Consider the following 18120-nt stretch of genomic DNA (forward strand, 5'->3'; position numbering starts at 1 on the left):
CGTGGGATCTTCGGATCTGTTTCCTTTGGTGAAACATGCATATAATGATTGACTTGCCGGGCGCGGTGGCTCAAGCCTGTAATCCCAGCACTTTGGGAGGCCGAGACGGGCGGATCACGAGGTCAGGAGATCGAGACCGTCCTGGCTAACACGGTGAAACCCCGTCTCTACTAAAAATACAATAACTAGCCGGGCGAGGTGGCGGGCGCCTGTAGTCCCAGCTACTTGGGAGGCTGAGGCAGGAGAATGGCGTAAACCCGGAAGGCGGAGCTTGCAGTGAGCTGAGATCCGGCCACTGCACTCCAGTCCGGGCGACAGAGCCAGACTCTGCCTCAAAAAAAAAAAAATAATAATAATAATGATTGACTTTCTGTGGGGTGGGGCTTGTCGCAGACCATAAAGCAGATGCAGCAGCGGATGCTGGAGCTCCGGAAGACTCTGCAGAAGGAGCTGGTGAGTGCCCACACAGGAGCTGGCCCCACTTCCCAGCCCTCCCCATGCTGCCTGTGCCAGGTCCGCCTGAGGTCCCTCGCTGCCTATGCTCCCCCCAACCCCTAATTAATTGCAAGGGGTCACTGGGCAGTCCAGTGTTAGCTGGTGGGCCAGCCTGCATGCACCTCTGAAGCAGCTCCGTGGCCGCGGCCCTGCCTGCCTTCTCTGAGCCTGCGTCCTCATCTGAAAGTGGGGTTGTCTGCCACGCCAGCACAGCCACGCTCTAACAGTGTGTGTGGCAGAGGGCCTGGCCAATGCGGGATGCGAGCAGCTCCAGGCCCCAGGGACATGTGTTCTTGCCATGGATAAGGGAATATCTGAGTTTCCCCAAATGATGTCACTCCCTCCTCAAGCCCACCTGGAGGTGCTTCCTTCTCAGGTGGGGCCCTTTTTGCCCTACAATAGTGATCATGGTTTGGACCAGGTGAACCTCCCATGTAATTTTTTCCACCTGCCTCAGACGGTTCAGTGTAACATCTTTCCCACTGGTTTTTCAGAAAATCAGACCTGATAATGAGCTCTTCGAAGTCCGGGAGAAACCTGGACCTGAGATGGCAAACATGGCGCCTTCCGTCACGAATAACGCTGACCTGACGGATGCCCGCGAGATCAACTTTGAGTACCTTAAGCATGTGGTTTTAAAATTCATGTCCTGTCGCGAATCCGAGGTAAAGGGCTTTTGAGGTGTCTTTTGGGTATCGAGGCCCCGCCCTACAGTCTGTCCTGCAGGAACCCCTGCCCAGCCCACCTCTCCCTTTTCCTCGTACATCCTGAATTGACGCCCTTGGAGGCGCTCAGTCATTTCTCCTGCTGGCGCTGGCCTGCGGGGTGAGCGGCTGGCAGGAGAGGCCATGCAGGAACTGGCTCCTGGTGGGAGATGTGGGCTCCACTTCTAAATCCTGGCCTGGGTGCGGACGCCGGGAGCAGAATCCGCCCATCGCTCCTAGGTCCTGCCAAAGGGTAGGGTAGCTGCTGGGGAAATTCCCTGAAGCCTGCCAGGCCCCTGAGGATGCAGGGGAAGAAAGAACCTATCATTGCTGCCAAACTTCAGAGTGCCAGAGCGTCACCCACCGCCTGGTCCTGCTAACCAAAGAAAGCAGGAAATGCCATGTAGCTCCCCCCACCCCACCCCGCCTCACCTCCACCTTGGCCTATGGCAGCAAAACTTACTGTGTTTCAGGCTTTTCATCTTATAAAAGCTGTGTCGGTGTTGCTGAACTTTTCCCAAGAGGAGGAGAACATGCTCAAAGAAACTCTGGAATATAAGGTAGGGTTCTCTGGTCTACTGTTATAGCTTCCAAAGTATGTCATCAGTCATCCCAGCAGTAGCAGTTGAAGACCCCTTAGCCCCACACCGGAACGTAGGTAACCAGCACAGCTGCATGATCAGCTTGGCTGCTGTTGGATGAACTTGATCCAGGCACTTTTCAGCAATGACATCCTTTGTGCCCAAACGTCTGTGCTGTACTTGACCAACAGGCCATGTGTTTTTCAAAGCATTTTCATTGATTGTGCTTTATTGAGAGCCCCAGGTCTGGCTCAGCACTCAAATTCCAAAAGTGTCTGCATAAATGCTCTAATAGGAAAAAAACCCTACAGTTCCACTACCTTGTTCCTGTCAACTTGGTGTTTTTCTCTCATTTCCCTCCTGTACTGAGCACAGGCCTGCAGACTGGTTATTGGAACCATCTTGCTCTGCTCAGAGCCAAAGGCAGGATGCGTGGGGGACAGGAGTGACAGGCTCAGGGAGGGGAGGGGTGGTTCCGTTTCCCTGGCACTAAGTCCTGATTTGCATCTCAGAAGCCTTTTCTGTTTCAAATGCAGATGTCATGGTTTGGGTCCAAACCAGCTCCCAAAGGCAGCATCCGGCCATCTATCTCAAACCCTCGGATACCATGGTCCTAGAGGGGACTACCCAAGGATGGAGCTCCGTGGGTTGACACTTTTTCTGTGAAAAGAACACTGACACACCAGTCTGGGTGGGTTTTTAATCACTGTAACTGCAGTATTTTGTACAAGCGTCTAAACATTGTTTACAAGACTAAGGCCCACTTCCCTGCAGGCTGACCTGAACCTCAGGGGGTAGCTGATCCTGTCATTCTGGTCACCAAACAGGAGGGTCCTGGCACTACCCAGATTTCCACAGTGCTGCTAATATCCCAGCTCCAGCCAGCACCCGGTCTGCACCTGAATCCTCTAACTTCACAGTAGCACTTACCGCTGAAGCCATCAGCATCTGGCAGGCACACCTGAGTCACCATGTAGCGATGCCGTGGGAGGTAGAGACAGCCCTTTGAGATGGTGCCCGGCAGGCGAAACCCACCTGCCTCTGCCAGGAACAGCCAACTCCATGGGAACTCCATGGGAGTGGCTTTTAAAAATTCAGATGAGTTAGAAGCTTTTTATCCCTTCCTCTCAAGAAAACATTCTTTCACCTTGTCTCTCAAACCACCTAGAACTTTAGAGGATCCATCTTTAAGGGCCGGTGTGGATGAATGAGGAATATGCACCTTTCTGATGGTATCTCCACTTAAGAAAACTAGCAAATACATGAAAGGACCCTAAGTATAGTACCAAATACACTCAATTGCCTTTTTAATGAATGTACTTGTCTTGGATAGGTTGCTGGTAAACCATTTTAAACTATTTTTTATAGCTGAAGTTCTTCACTACTATAAACATGTCTTCTGTATTATAAAATCCATTTAACTGGTGTTCTTAAAATCAGAGCGTCCAGAGGGAATTCTTCCTAAACTAGGATTCCCGTTCCTTTGTCTTCTCACTCGCACTCCGGGCACTGCTCCCTCTGAAGCGCAGTGGGATCTGTCTTGATTCTGTGCTGCGTGGCAGCTGGGCGATGCAGATCACCCGTCTTCTGCTGAAGGACAGTCTGCTGTCTCCAGTGGGGCAGCAGCTGTCCCCCAGCCTTGATGGAGACATTGGGGCAGTCTACCTTGTGTGTGGAGCCACTCTCTCCCCCTTATCCCACCCCAAATACTTAAAAAGACACTATAGGCCGGGTGCGGTGGCTCAAGCCTGTAATCCCAGCACTTTGGGAGGCCGAGACGGGCGGATCACGAGGTCAGGAGATCGAGACCATCTTGGCTAACACGGTGAAACCCCGTCTCTACTAAATACAAAAAACTAGCCGGGCGTGGTGGCGGGCGCCTGTAGTCCCAGCTACTCGGGAGGCTGAGGCAGGAGAATGGCGTAAACCCGGGAGGCGGAGCTTGCAGTGAGCTGAGATCCGGCCACTGCACCCCAGCCTGGGCGACAGAGCAAGACTCCGTCTTAAAAAAAAAAAAAATGACACTACACCCGGACGGCCCCCAGCTGGCTGCGGCACTTGTAGCATGCACGACTCTGGTAGTAACCAACAAAAATTTGTTTCATGGATTCCTCGTTACTGAGGAAAGGGAACATGCTGGTTCTGGAAAAGCCACAATATTGAATCTGAAAGGAAACTGTTTATTGTTTGATGAAAGTTTCACTGGTTAAATAAAAAACTAAATTAATAACTGGAGCTCCTAAATTTATTATCCATTATCCAGTAATGGAAAGTTGTATTTCTCAATCATGCTTAGGGCCAAAAGAGGTATATAAAATGTATGTCACAGAAAAACACCTATTTGCAACGTTAACCTAACAAAATTTCCATGAAGAACCAAGCCAGGGCAGCATCTCCTTAGTCCCAGCTCAGGCTCTCTGCCTTCCAGAGGCACCCTTCTCCAGTGACTGACCACCTCATCTGGCTCCTCCTTGTAGACACAGTTGTCCCTTGTTTAGAACACGAATTTCCATTTACCTGGTGGGAACACGAAACAGGAGTCTCTTCTCCAAGTTTGATGGGTAAGAGGCAGCCTTTTTTCAAAAAGTAGCATTTCCTTTCTCAACTGTTCCAGGAAAGCGTCTCTAAGACTGGGTAGCTCAAAGCCAGCCAAAGGCAGCTACTTTTCCACGGAAGCCCGTCCGCTGCCTCCGTGGCTTCTCCAGCCCTTGAACTGGTCCCACACGTACCCCAAGTCCCACTCCTCAGCCGTTTTAGGTGTAGCTGTGGGGCCCGTTCCTAGGTCTGTACTCACTTTAGGGAGGCTTCACTGACTAGGCTTTCCTCCTGCATGTTGAATTTCCTTCAGCTTTAAGAGGAAGAGTGGAGTAAATATTCTAAGTGATTTAATGCACTTTGACTTGTATAAAACTTTCTGTGATAGCGACGGTATCTATAGCCCTTTATACGAGCGGTGGATCTTGAGCTCTCCTTCCATGTTGTAAATAGGGATTGTATTCTTGAAAACTGCTGTAGAAAATTCATCTGTGGTGCAATACACTTTTTGATTAAAGCTCTTCAATCCGGATGCAACTACAATGGATTTTACTAGTTTGGTGTGTCACTATTTCTTTGACTCATTAAATCTGGTATTTTGTGTCTCATATTTAACACTCCAAGGCAACTTCAAGGGCTAGAGAATGTGTGTCTTTTAGAAAGAACCTCCCCTGACTGGATTTGGGTGAATAAATGTAATTTAATGAAGCCAACAGCCTCATTCTACCCCCCAAGAATTGCAGTGGTTCTGCAGAGGGGCTGAGGAGGGGAGGACTGTGTCACTTTGGTCGAAGTCTGTATCCAAGGGCTGTATGAGCCAGAGGAGCTTCAGGAGTGCGAATGGGGCCCTAACCTTTAACAGAATGCAAGCTGCAGTTACACATGCTGAAAAGGAAAGAAAAGCATTTTTGCCCTTCAGAGAGGCTCTGTTATTGGTTATGGGGAACAAAATTATGCCTTCTATCTATTTGCTGATTGCTCCCCATTCCTGACGTTTAGTTCTTTAAAGAAAACTTGCCCATGCAGCAGTGATTCTGCAACACAGCCAACCCAGCATCAGGAGACGTGACCGGGCACATCTGAGGCCCCACCCTCAAAAGATTCCCAGTGCAATCCCACAAACTGAAGACTTCTAAAGCCTAGATCAATTATTAAATGTTTGGCACTTTATTAAATTAAATAAGCTCCAAAATTAATTACATACAAATCAAAGGAGTAAGAAACAATAAATAGTTCATTCAGCAAACACCTCTCTGCAGCAGCCAGCGGCTCTGAGGCCAAGGCTGGCGTCCTGTGGCAGAGGGCCTGTGGATTGCCATGCTCGCTCCTACGGGTGACTCAACAGGGGCACAGGTCTACTCCTCCCACGTCGGGTTTCCGGAACAACTGAACTCTCATTCATTACCATCCCATTCATTACCATTTTTTTACATATATGAAACACACCGCAATGTATATACTAATAAGCCAAGAGCTTTATTGATGCAGCAGGCACTTTACAATGAGCCCAAGAGTGTCCACCTTCTCTGGGAAGACGGGATGTCTGTACAAACTCTTGGGTTTTTTTCCACTTCAAAAACACAAGCTCTCCCGTTTACCACAGCCCTTGGATCTGCACCTGCCCAAACCATCCCTCCCCCAGTGCACACAGAGGCACCTGACCAACGCCAGCCGCCACTCTGGTAGATGGTCAAAATGTCAGTTCTGCAGTACTCGGAGACAAAGGCATAGACTATCAGATCCTAAACAGGATTTAGGAAATAGACGATTTTTCCCTCCACCTTCAAAATAAAATACATTTCAGCAGATACATGTCCTGAAATAGTTTACTTGGGAGTTCCTAGGAAGATGGTCCACTGTCAATCCCTTCTTCACCAGCCTGGGCATCCAGAATTCTTCTCAAGGTAACATGAGTCTTTTTATTTTTTTTAAACAGTCTTTCTTGCTGTAAGAACTCTTATAATGGAGCCTAGTCCTCCTACTGCTAAGGCCTGTGGGGACAGGAAAAGAAAACGTGTCAGATGAGACCTGGCTGGCCAAGGGGAGCCTGGCTTGCCAGAGACGGAGGACATTCCCTGACCTAGATCCCATCACAGACCCTCGAAAGAGGATTCCTGAGACAGAGCACATTCTAGGGAAGGAGCCCTGTCCCAGAGCCATGGGGTCCTGAAAGCTGCCAGCTCTTGAGCAGAACGGGCTTGAGAACATGTCACCAAGCACACAAAGCAGAGCCCCTCGAGTTTCCCTTTTGAGACAGGGTATCACTCTGTTGCCCAGATCACAGCTCACTGCACAGCCTTGATGTCCTGGGCTCAAGCGATCCTCCTGAGTAGCTGGGACCACAGGTGTGCACCACCATGCCCAGCTATTTTATTTTATTTTTTTTTTGAGATGGAGTTTCGCTTTTGTTGCCCAGGCTGGAGTGCAATGGCACAATCTCAGCTCACTGCAACCTCTGCCTCCCCGGTTCAAGCGATTCTCCTGCCTCAGCCTCCCAAGTAGCTGGGATTACAGGCGCCCACCACCGCCCCCGCCCCGCCAGCTAATTTTTGTATTTTTAGTAGAGATGGGGTTTCATCATGTTGCCCAGGCTGGTCTCGAACTCCTGACCTCAGGTCATCTGCCTGCCTCCACCTCCCAAAGTCTCGGGATTACAGATGTGAGCCACCGCACCCTGCCTAATTTGTTTTTTTGTAGAGATGGGGTCTCACTACATTGCCTGGGCTGGTCTCGAACTCCTGGGCTCCAGCGATCCTCCTGCCTCAGCCTCCCAAAGTGCTGAGTTTACAGATGCACACAAGCCCACTGAGTGCCGCCTGCTGAGGTGGCTGGCAGGCACCAAGCTGCCTTAAAGGGACGAGAGGGCCTGGCCCTCCCATCATAGAGGACTTGTTCACTTCCTTCTGAGCCCAGGAGAGTGGAGGCCAAGGAGGCACAGCACACCCACCAGCAGACCTAAGGCCACAACCACAGCCCAGCACCACTACCACCTTCAGGACTGGCCCACTGTAAAACCCCCCCTTCCAACTCAACACTGAGCCTCTGAGGAAGGCAGGCACGTTAGTAACTGCCTGGTCTGCTTTAATGGTGGGCGTGCTTACTGTGGCACTAGGGGTGTGTGGGGGAGGGTGTGGGAGGCAGCCCCAGTGGTACAGGCAGGACACAGGCTGCCAAAGGCCTTGCTCTCACACAGACCCAAGCGAAGGGCAGACAAAGCTCTTTCTGCATCACCTGGATGAAGGCCATATTAAGCGAGGTCAAGGTTTCTGCCCACTGCTCACTCTGGCCTGGTAAGGCTGAGGCCAGGGCAGGAAGCCCTTAGAGCTGGCTGGAGGACTGTATTTCTAAGAACCCCCAACAGCTGCCTCCACCACTGTAAAGTATCACGAAGCCCCAACCAACCAGCAAGCCCCCTTCCTACCTAGACTCCCCGACCCCCTTACCATGCCATGTTATCTGCCCACATGTCCTGTACCAAGGGCACCCTGTCCTGCCTAGCATAAATCGGCAGCTAAAAGCAAAAAAGTAACTGCGATGACCAGAAACAGCAAGTCCCTACCAGGAGCTTTCTTGGGAGAGGGAAGTGACCAGATGTCCCAGGTTGGGGCTCGTCCTCTGACCCCACACGCCTAGCAGACCATCCTACGTTTGCTCTGGAAAATCCGGCCTGCTGATTGAACACTGGGGCAAGCCAGGTGGCTCACTGGGGTGCATGGCAGCGTTCACATACCTTTTCGTGCCACTGGAGTAACACTGCACTGCTATTTTCTGTGGGCTTCTCAAAGCCTTTATAAATGTACTTCATTAACAAGTCAACACCGTTTCTGTCCAGTGACTGCACGGCCTGCTCAATCTCGCTGCTCTTGAAGTTTGTGAGCACTTTCAGCACCACGCCCTGGGCTCGCTCCTGCAGAGGAAAAAGAGCAAGTGAGGCCCAAAGCTGTGCAGGCCGCCATGCCCCACACCAAAGCAAGGACACAGGTCTCCAGAAACACCACCCAGTTTCTAATTCATCCAGGATGGTTAAAATAAGCAGGCTAGAACGTCTTTTGTGTATTTAAATTTCAAAGTATCTTTTATTTATGCCAACAAGTTATTCTACTTATTTTGGGGGGACTAAGTAGTTTACTAGGACAAGTATCAACTCTGAGAGAGAGAGAGAAAATAAAAAAGAGGGAGAAAGAGAGGGAGAGGGGGCGGGGTGTCGCTCTGTTGCCTAGGCTGGACTGCGGTGGTGCAAGCTCAGCTCACTGCAGCCTCTCCCAGGCTCAAGCAATCCTCCCACCTCAGTTAGGGCTACAGGCACACACCACCATGCCCAGCTAATTATTTTTTTTTACTGTTTAATACTGACAAAGTCTCGCTATGTTGCCCAGGCTGGTCTCAAACTCCTGAGCTCAAGTGATCCTTCCGTCTACCAAAGTGCTGGGATTACAGGCATAAACCACGGCACCCAGCCCATCAGTATTTTAGATGACACCAATAAGGCCTTATTATACTCCACAATGGTGGTGGACTATCAAAAAATAAAACCAAGTTGACTCGGCTGCAGCATCCCTCTTGTGTTCACACCCAGAAGGGTGGGGCCGTTCCCCAGAACTCTGTGACGGTGCAGCCGTCGGTGACATCAAGATGCTGTCACAGCTGCTAGAATCCCAGCTGCAGGGAGACCCCTTTCCCTGAACCAGATTTCCGCCTTGGTGACGCAGTGAGCACAATTTAGTTTTTAGAAGGTAGGAAAGCATACAGGTACTTAAAATCCTTGGGCAGACAAAGCCTGTTCAGGCTGTAGGAGCATAAGCACCACAGGTGAGTGGATTCATGCATTTTCCTCCTCAGCCAGGGCCAGGCTGACTTCTCAGCCTACGAGGCCACGAGCGGCAGTGAAGGCTTCCGTGGGGAGTTTCTCGTATAAACACTGACAGCTTTGATGTCAGAGGAGCCTCACCACCTAGGGCGTGCCAGGAGGCTCCCGTGGAAGCACTGCCCAGTGCCAGCTCACTCCCTCTGATGCGGATGAAACGGGCGCCGCCCAGAGCCCCGAGGAGCTCACACTCCCACTGTGCAGACACCCACAGCCCCGGTCCCAGCAGCACCCGGCAGAGCCGCAGCGCCACCCCTTACCTTCACAGCCTGATTCTTGGTGTTGACGGGAGAGTTCCGCAAGGCTGCGTGGAATGCCCGAAGCATGTCCCCTGTGCATCACCACCAGTTAAGGATGGCTAGGCTCAAGCACGTCCACGCTGTCATTAACAAGCTCACTTCAGAAACAGCTCAGGCAACAGTCAGATGGGATCTCATCCAGACCACCCACCTTCCACGGCTTCCAGGTGGGCAGAGACTGTTCATCGCCCGCACGGGGAGGGTGCGGGGCACCTCTGCCAACCATGCAAACCCTCCTCCTTCCTCCCTCTCTAGCTTCCCCATCAAAGCAACTGCCCTTGAGGGGTAACTTGCTGTAAAACCGGATTGCGCTCACTTGTGCCTGCTTGGTGCTGGGCACTGTATCTCCCCTATTGGATCCTCACAGCACCCCGTACATGTGAACTGGAGGCCGTTCTCATCTTCTCACTCTAAAAAAGGGGGAAATGTAGGTACAAAGGAGATCTCCTAACTCTTCATCAATTAAACTATTAAGGAAATTAAGATGTGCTAGAACTTCTAAGACCTACTGGGATCAATGAGGTCCCAACTGTTACCTGGAAAGAGTTTATCAATCTAACAGAAGCTTTTGTCAACAATGAGCCAGTCTCCACCCTTACCCCCCAACCTAAGTTGCAATCCTGACAACACTTCTTTGCTGAGTTCTGAATACCCAGCATGCAAAAGAAAATTACAATCTGGGTTAGGTCCCCAAAGGTGACACCTATTTTAAACTGAATTACATCAGCCAACTTTCATTTCCTCGTGTGAAACACTGGCTTCAGCCAAAAAGCTTCAAAAATAGAACAAGGAATGGCTTCTGCCCAATCGGGTCTCTACTCCTCTTCACGCAGTGATACCCACGTGCAGACAGGAAGGGCCTTCGGAGCAGAGCTGAATCTCCTGGCTTCCCCAGCGTGAGCTCCATCTTGAGTGAGCTGGGTCTGCGCCACCAGGCGAGCCACTCCCAGCCCTGGTTCCCTAGCTCCCTGCTTGGCTCTGATCCACCTTCCACACTCAAGAGGCAGCCCAGTCCCTCTGTCTTTCAGCTCTGGAGTTTCTTTTCCCCATCCAAACAAGGCCAGCCTGGTATCAGCCACTGATAACCGCTACCTTTTAACTCTTTCTTTTTTTTTTTGAGACGGAGTCTCCCTCTGTCGCCCAGGCTGGAGTGCAGTGGTGCCATCTCGGCTCACTGCAAGCTCTGCCTCCCGGGTTCATGCCATTCTCCTGCTTCAGCCTCCCAAGTAGCTGGGACTACAGGCACCCGTCACCACACCTGGCTAATTTTTTTTTGTTTTGTATTTTTAGTAGAGATGGGGTTTCACTGTGTTAGCCAGGATGGTCTCAATCTCCTGACCTCATGATCCGCCCACCTCGGCCTCACAAAGTGCTGGGATTACAGGCGTGAGCCACCGCGCCCGGACCTTGTAACTCTTTTCTTTTTCTTTTTATTTATTTATTTTTTTTGAGACGGAGTCTGGCGCTCTGTCGCCCAGGCTGGAGTGCAGTGGCCGGATCTCAGCTCACTGCAAGCTCCGCCTCCCGGGTTTACGCCCTTCTCCTGCCTCAGCCTCCCGAGTAGCTGGGACTACAGGCGCCCGCCACCTCGCCCGGCCATTTTTTTTTGTTTTGTATTTTTTAGTAGAGACGGGGTTTCACCATGTTAGCCAGGATGGTCTCGATCTCCTGACCTCGTGATCCGCCCGTCTCGGCCTCCCAAAGTGCTGGGATTACAGGCTTGAGCCACTGCGCCCGGCCGTAACTCTTTTCTAATGTGGTGTCTCCAAAGCAATAAGCAGGATCCCATAGGCTGAACAGAAAACATAGGCTCACTTGCTCTTCATGTAAACCTGGCACAACTAACAAATGGAATCATTCAAATGATGGATGGGGAAGGGCAGGGATAAAACTAGTCCACGGGGACAAAAAGCCGCTGCTGTGGCGTTACCTCAGCACCATGTGTCCAGCAATCACTCGGCCCATTGATGGGTGAGGGCCTTCAGCAGCTGGGTGATGTGGGGTGCAGGGAGGGCCTCCCTGAAATCACCTATCATTCATGAAGCCGGCTGTCATACTTGGCTGGCGTTAGACCTTTTCAGAGAATAGGCTGTGGTGCTGGGGAAACCCTGCCCAGCCCTTCATCTCTAGATCTTCCTCAATCACAGCACAACTGACACTGTGGACCCAGGATTCTCTGATGTGGGATCTTAGCTGTGGGTCATAGGCCTCTGCCCACTGGATTCCAGTGGCATCCCCAAGCTGTAACTATCAAAATGTCTCTAATTTCCTGAGGTGAAGGGGAGGGGTGCAAAATCGCTCAAAACCACTGCTGTGGACAGAGCCCTGATCCAGAAGTCTAGAAGCTGCTTCACTGAGGGGGAAAGGAACTCATACTTTTAAACCGCCACAAGGTCTCAGATCCTGTGCCTGGTACTTTCACACACCATCTCATTCCAAAAATCCCAGTAACAATAATCATGATCTCATTTTAAAGGCGATGGAATTGAGACTCAGAGAACGGAAATTACCTGCACAAGGTCACAAAACTAAGCTGTCTAGATGGCCCTGGCACCCAAGCTCCTCCCACAATCCCATGCTGCCGCTCTAGCTGCAGACCTGAGCAGACACTTGCTGTGTGCCCAGTGATGCTGATGTTAGCCCATGAGGCTCCCACAGAACCTAGGAAGCCAGCACGGCTGTCTGCCACGTAACAGAGGAGGATGCTGAGTTGTGAAAGGGTATGTGACCTATCCGAGGTCAGAGCCAGATCATGATAGCGCGCGGTGTGCGAAGATGCACAGCCGAGTTCCTTCTACTCCATCTGCGTGATCTCCCGCCACACACACTTCCCTATATAGCCCCAGGACAGGGTCCCTCTCTGCCCTCCCCAACCCCAATCCATCTATCCCTCTCCCTGCTCCCCTGTCCTCAACAGTCTAAGTCCAATTCTTGGCACATGATAGAGACTCAATAAATATCAGTTCCATTCTCCTCCCTACCTGGCTCCGATATTTGCCAGGGTTTCAGTTATCTTTATCAGCTAACCTCCCTTTCCCCAACCCCAGGTGGAACACTCCATGGTAACAAGGTTTCTGACGCTGCCATGAATGGAGAAACGACCATCCCCAGCATGTGCTAAGCCCAGGCCTCTAAGCAGCCTCAAGAAACCTGTCACCAGGCAGGGGAGTCCCAAGACATGACCTTCAACAAGGCTCTGCACCCAGACCAAGGCAGCAGCTGACAGGCTTGACCTCATTTGTTCAATGAGGGTCCTGGGCCAAAGGCCTGACCTTGGAGCCCCCTTCAGCACTGACTCTCCATAAGCCAGGCCCTGCACCCGACTACAACCAACCTTCCCTCCTGGGGACCCTTCACTTGACCCCATTTCATAACTAGGGTGGACTGGGAGATCCTGATGGGGCAGGAATGACAAGCTTGAATCTCCACTTCCGAAAACACATTCCTGTTCAAACCAAGTCTGAAGGTTTTCGTTTTAAAGGCACACTGAGGAGCACTGCCGGGCTCCCCCTAAAGCAGCAGGTCCCACTTTCCAAGCTGAGTCAACTGGTTCAACACGGAGAACCTGATTTATGTACAGCATGGGCCTCCAACCCGGCCCCCGCCCGTGCGGGGGGAGGGGACATGCTTCCTGGAACACTATTTGAATAAAGAAAAATCCTTCCGGTGAGAATAAGTTTCCTGCGCTCATACTGCTAAAGGACCAAGCAAGGCTGTGACAATCACCTCTATTTTTAATCTTTTCTAAATGCTGTTTTCTGCGGCCACAAGAACAGTCATTTCCAGGCGTGGGGCTCTACTTTCACACTTCACTTCAAGGTGTCTGGTTTTTCTTAGCTCTGAACTACTAGTTCTTTCCGCTGCTTCCTGCACCACAAGGGTACAGGGGGGAGCCAAGACTCACTTGCTGAGCGTAGCTGAGACCACCAAGGTGACCAGAGGAACCATAGGGTTCCCCTTTCTCAGCATTAAGCGGGAGGGTTAGACTGACTGGGGGAGGAGAGGCACCACCTCAGACCCCAGGGCTGAAATACGGCGGCCGCCTCCACTCCCTCCTGGGTCCTGTCTTCCCCACAGCAGTCCACCCACCTATCTTCACGCCCTGCGGCAATCTGGCCCCGGAAGACCGCGCCCCAGCCTCACCGATCACTCGGTTACTCAGATACGGCTCACCTCCGCCCTGCCGCCGACCCAGCCCCGCCATAGGCCCGATTTCCTGCAAGGAAGGGACGGAGTGCTGGGGCCCCCAGGAAGGGACAGCGTGAGGGGACGAGGAGGCAAGAGGGGAAGAAAGCGCGGGACCTGCGGGGCTACCGAGGGAGCCCATCCACCGGGTCCAAGGGCCTGCGGGGCTGCGCTGCACAAGAAGGGGCCAGGGCTGGAGAGGAAGGACCCAGGGAGACCAGGACTCAGGGGAGCACGGCCCAGGGGAGTCAGGTCGGCAGGGAGTTGAAGGCTGACCTGAGGGAACCGGGGGTCGGAGACAGCGGAGGCCCGCCCGAAGGGGCCCGAGAAGGTGGGAAGGCCGCGCGCAGGCCCGGACGCCGCGTCAGGGAAGGATATTGCCGCAGGAGCCCGTCCACCTCGCTCGGGTCCGGGCCTGGCTCCGCCGCCGCCGCCGCCGCCTCCTCCTGCTCGTCCACAAATTTGTTCTCATCAAATTCGTCAATGTCCACCCGGCGGAAGCGCGAGGACAGCGTGTTCCGGGCCATGGCGGGAGCTCGGCGCCCGCTCAGCCGGCTCCACTCGCGGCCCGACCTCAGCTCTGCTCCACTCGCACCGGCTCCGGCTCGGGGGCGGGAAGCGGCCACCGGGCTGCTCCCAGCACCTCCTCCACCGCCTCCGCGCGCAGCCGCCGCCGCCCGCCCACTTCCGGCACACGCCGGATCCGGAAGCGTCATCGGGGCGGGGCGGAACGTGGCCCCTGGAGTGCGGTATGGGGTCTCCGTGGCCTTTCTGACCTCAGTATCCCTTCCGCGGAGCCTCTGTCTTACCACTGAGGAGCGGCCGCCCGGTATCCTTGCAGGCCCCGCATCGTGTGTGCCGTAACCGCGATGGTTATCCGGCTTTCCCGCGCCTCTGAGGAGCCCCTGGCCTCAGCGGGGCCCGGCGCGGGCTCCCGGGGTGATGCCTGCCTGGACAGGGGAAGGCCGGGCCCCCGGGAGAAGGCTCGCGGCTCTACTTCTCGAGTGCCGGCAAGCTTCTTGGAGAAGAAACCTTCGAGCTGATGACTGAGGGAGGAGTAGGAGGTCCTGTGCCCGGAGAGTGACGCGGGAGGGGTCTGTGTCTCGGAATCTTGAACGCCGCCACACTTAGCACGAGGAAGCCGCCTGTACACAGAGGTGACCCTGTTAAAGGAGTGGGAGGCTTTAAAGACGTTTAGTGCGATCAGAGGGCTGACAAGGCGTTGAAGACGTTGTGACTCGAGGGATTCTGCGACCCCACGTGTGTAGCAGTCACCTTGACCAGGCAGTTGGGGCCCCAGGAGAGGGAGATGGCCCTGTGGCCACTGTCCTGTCAGGAGAGGCCTGACTTGAGAGGCACATCTTGATAGAAACCAAATTCTCAGAATCTGAGATGGGGGAAAGCGGGTTAGGGAAGTCAAGGACGACTCTGAGGTGTCAGATTTGGGGCCTGGGCTGTTACCTCAGAGGTTCTGTCAATTGATCTTAGCCTTAGGGTAAGTAAAATGGGTCTTTTTATATGATACTGTGAAAACTATTTTCATCTAATAGTACTCTTTTTAATAAAAGTCAGTAGTTGGAATGTGATTCATTTTTACTGCTTCGAATACTTCTCATTGAACTGTGTCTAAAGATCAAAAAACTATTGCCAGACTATGATGCAACCTAATCTTCCGTGGTAACCAGGATACAGACTCCCATAGTGGGAAACTGGCGCTAAAGAAAAGTCTCCGCCTGTACTCCCAGCACTGCGGGAGCCGAGGCGGGCAGATCACCTGAGGTCAGAAGTTTAAGACCAGCCTGACCAAAATGCTGAAACCCCGTCTCTACTAAAAATACAAAATTAGCCGGGTGTGGTGGCGCAGGCCTGTAATCCCAGCTACTCGAGAGGCTGAGGCAGGAGAATCGCTTGAAACCGGGAGGTGGAGTTTGCAGTGAGCCGAGATCGCGCCATTGCACTGCAGCCTGAGCTACAAGAGCAAAACTCCGTCTCAAAAAAAAAAAAAAAAAAAAAGAGTCTCAGGGGTCCTGGAAACACGAAAAGCCCACCTGCAATACAGTTCCATATCTGGGAAAAAGTCTTTGTGATTCAGGCCTGCGCGAGACAGCAGAAATTCATATCCCCAGAACATCCAGGTCAAAAGGAACTTGAACCCAGAAGTGCCCATTTTACCAGTAAAGAAACAGCCCGCAAAGAAACTGGTAAATGGAATAATGTCCCTGCTCATGGTCATGGACTTTCATTCTAGCCAGGGAGACAGCATTTAAAAATTCGTATTATACTATGTCAGGGCTGACAGTGTTAAGAGGGGAAAAAAATCATGCGGTGCCTGAGTGTGCCTTAGATAAAGTAATCAAAGGAGGTGTTCTGGCCGGGTGCAGTGGCTCACACCTGTAATCCCAGCACTTTGGGAGGCCGAGGTGGATGGATCACTTGAAATCAGAAGTTCAAGACCAGCCCGGCCAACATGGCGAAACCCCATCGCTACTGAAAATACAAAAATTAACCGGGCAAGATGGTGTGCACCTGTAGTCCCAGTTAGTCAGGAGGCTGAAGCAGGAGAATCTCCTAAACCCAGGAGGCAGAGGTTGTAGTGATTGGAGATCGCACCACTGCACTCCAGCCTGGGCGACGGAACAGGACTCTGTCTCAAAAAAGAAAAAAAAAAAAGACCGGGCGCAGTGGCTCACGCCTGTAATCCCAGCACTTTGGGAGGCCGAGGCTGGCAGATCACCTGAGGTCGGGAGTTCGAGACAGCCTGGCCAACATGGTGAAACCCTGTCTCTATAAAAACACAAAAATTAGCTGGGCATGATGGCGCGCACCTGTAATCCCAGCTACTTGGGAAGTTGAGTGGGAGAATCACTTGAACCCAGGAGGCGGAGGTTGCAGTGAGCCGAGATCATGCCATTGCACTCCAGCCTGGGCGACGAAACGAGACTCTGTCTCAAAAAAAAAAAAAAAAAAGGTGTCCCTGAGGAGGAGGAGGTGACACTGAACAGAGACTGGAAGGAAATGAAGGCGGCAACTAAGCGAAGGCTCAGAGGTTGGGGTGGGCTGGGTATATTTGAGTAACAGCCAGGAACAGAAGACAGATGAGATGGGGGTTGGGAGGAGAGCAGGGCTCTGTAGGCCAAGGAAAGGACTCAGTCTTAATTCAAATGGGACAGCTCTGGAAATTCTGAGCAGAACAGTGATATGATCAGAGGTCTGAATTGTTTGAAAAGGATCTTCTAAGCAACTGTATTGAGAACACATCTGGGATCGAGAACCAAAGTAGAGAGGTGATTTAGATGGTGACAGCAACCGTCCAGGGGATAGTGGTAGCCCAAGCCAGGCAGGGGCCAATGAGGATGGTGGGAACAAGTTGGGTAAATTTTTTTTTATTTTTTTGAGACGGAGTTTCGCTCTTATTGCCCAGGCTGGAATGCAATGGGGCTATCTCAGCTCACCGCAACCTCAGCCTCCCGGGTTCAAGCGATTCTCCTGCCTCAGCCTCCCGAGTAGCTGGGATTACAGGCATGCACCACCATGCCCAGCTAATTTTGTATTTTTAGTAGAAATGGGGTTTCTCCATGTTGGTTGGACTGGTATGGAACTCCTGACCTCAGGTGATCCACCCACCTCTACCTCCCGAAGTGCTGGGATTACATTGAGCCACTGCACCCAGACAACTTTTTTTTTGAGATGGAGTCTCACTCTATTGCTCATGCTGGAGTGCAGTGGCATGGTCTCGTCTCACTACACCCTCTACCTCCCAGGTTCAGGTGATTCTCCTGCCTCAGCCTCTGGAGTAGCTGGGATTACCGGCGCCTGCCACCACACCTGGCTAACTTGTATTTTTAGTAGAGACAGGGTTTCACCATGTAGGCCAAGCTGGTCTCAAACTCCTGACCTCAGGTGATCCACCTGCCTCAGCCTCCCAAAGTGCTGGGATTACAAGCATGAGCCACCGTGCCCGGCCCCAATTTTGTATTTTTTGAGATGGAGTTTTGCTCTTTTGCCCAGGCTTGAGTGAAGTGGTGCGATCTTGCCTCACTGCAACTTCTGCCCCCCAGGTTCAAATGATTGTCCTGCCTCAGCCGCCCGAGTAGCTGTGATTATAAGCACCCACCCCGTGCCCAGGTAATTTTTTTTTTTTTTTTTTTTTTGTATTTTTAGGAGAGACGAGGTTTCACCATGTTGGCCAGGCTGGTCTCGAACTCCTGACTTCAGGTGATCCACCCACCTCGGCCTCCCAAAGTGCTAGGATTACAGATGTGAGCCACCTCACCAGGTCTCAAGTTGGGTGAATTGTGAAGGTACAGTAGATGGGATTTGCTGGTTGACTAGATGTGGCATGTAAGAGGAAGAGTCACAAATGACTTCAGTTTTGAAAAAGATGTGCAGAGTCATTAACTCTTTTCTTTCTTTTTTTTTTTTTTTTTGAGACGGAGTCTTGCTCTGTTGCCCAGGCT

The 18120-nt window shown here is 52.1% G+C and overlaps 2 protein-coding genes across 5 annotated transcripts in view; one reads left to right on the forward strand and one right to left on the reverse strand.

Moving 5' to 3' along the window:
- The window catches only part of GOLGA1 (golgin A1), a 60066-nt gene extending 56440 nt beyond the window's left edge, over window positions 1-3626 (forward strand). For 3 of the 4 annotated variants that reach the window (XM_023217160.1, XM_023217158.2, XM_023217159.1), the window contains 4 exons: window positions 394-453; window positions 990-1160; window positions 1673-1759; window positions 2317-2954. In XM_023217160.1, the coding sequence (XP_023072928.1) occupies window positions 394-453; window positions 990-1160; window positions 1673-1759; window positions 2317-2397 (399 nt within the window). In that variant the 3' untranslated portion in view covers window positions 2398-2954. Of the gene's footprint in view, window positions 1-393; window positions 454-989; window positions 1161-1672; window positions 1760-2316 lie in introns of all 4 variants that reach the window. The other variant, XM_023217156.1, reaches the window with a different exon arrangement.
- A 1833-nt stretch (window positions 3627-5459) lies between these two features.
- On the reverse strand, window positions 5460-14342 carry ARPC5L (actin related protein 2/3 complex subunit 5 like). Its single transcript, XM_023217162.2, has 4 exons — window positions 14042-14342; window positions 9440-9512; window positions 8046-8222; window positions 5460-6306 (listed from the first exon to the last, which is right to left on the reverse strand). Exons 1-4 carry the CDS (start codon window positions 14188-14190, stop codon window positions 6244-6246), a joined length of 462 nt encoding a protein of 153 aa, XP_023072930.1. The 5' UTR covers window positions 14191-14342; the 3' UTR covers window positions 5460-6243.
- Window positions 14343-18120: the final 3778 nt, after the last annotated feature.

Source organism: Piliocolobus tephrosceles, chromosome 14 (genome assembly GCF_002776525.5).
Source record: "Piliocolobus tephrosceles isolate RC106 chromosome 14, ASM277652v3, whole genome shotgun sequence".
Taxonomy (NCBI): domain Eukaryota; kingdom Metazoa; phylum Chordata; class Mammalia; order Primates; family Cercopithecidae; genus Piliocolobus; species Piliocolobus tephrosceles.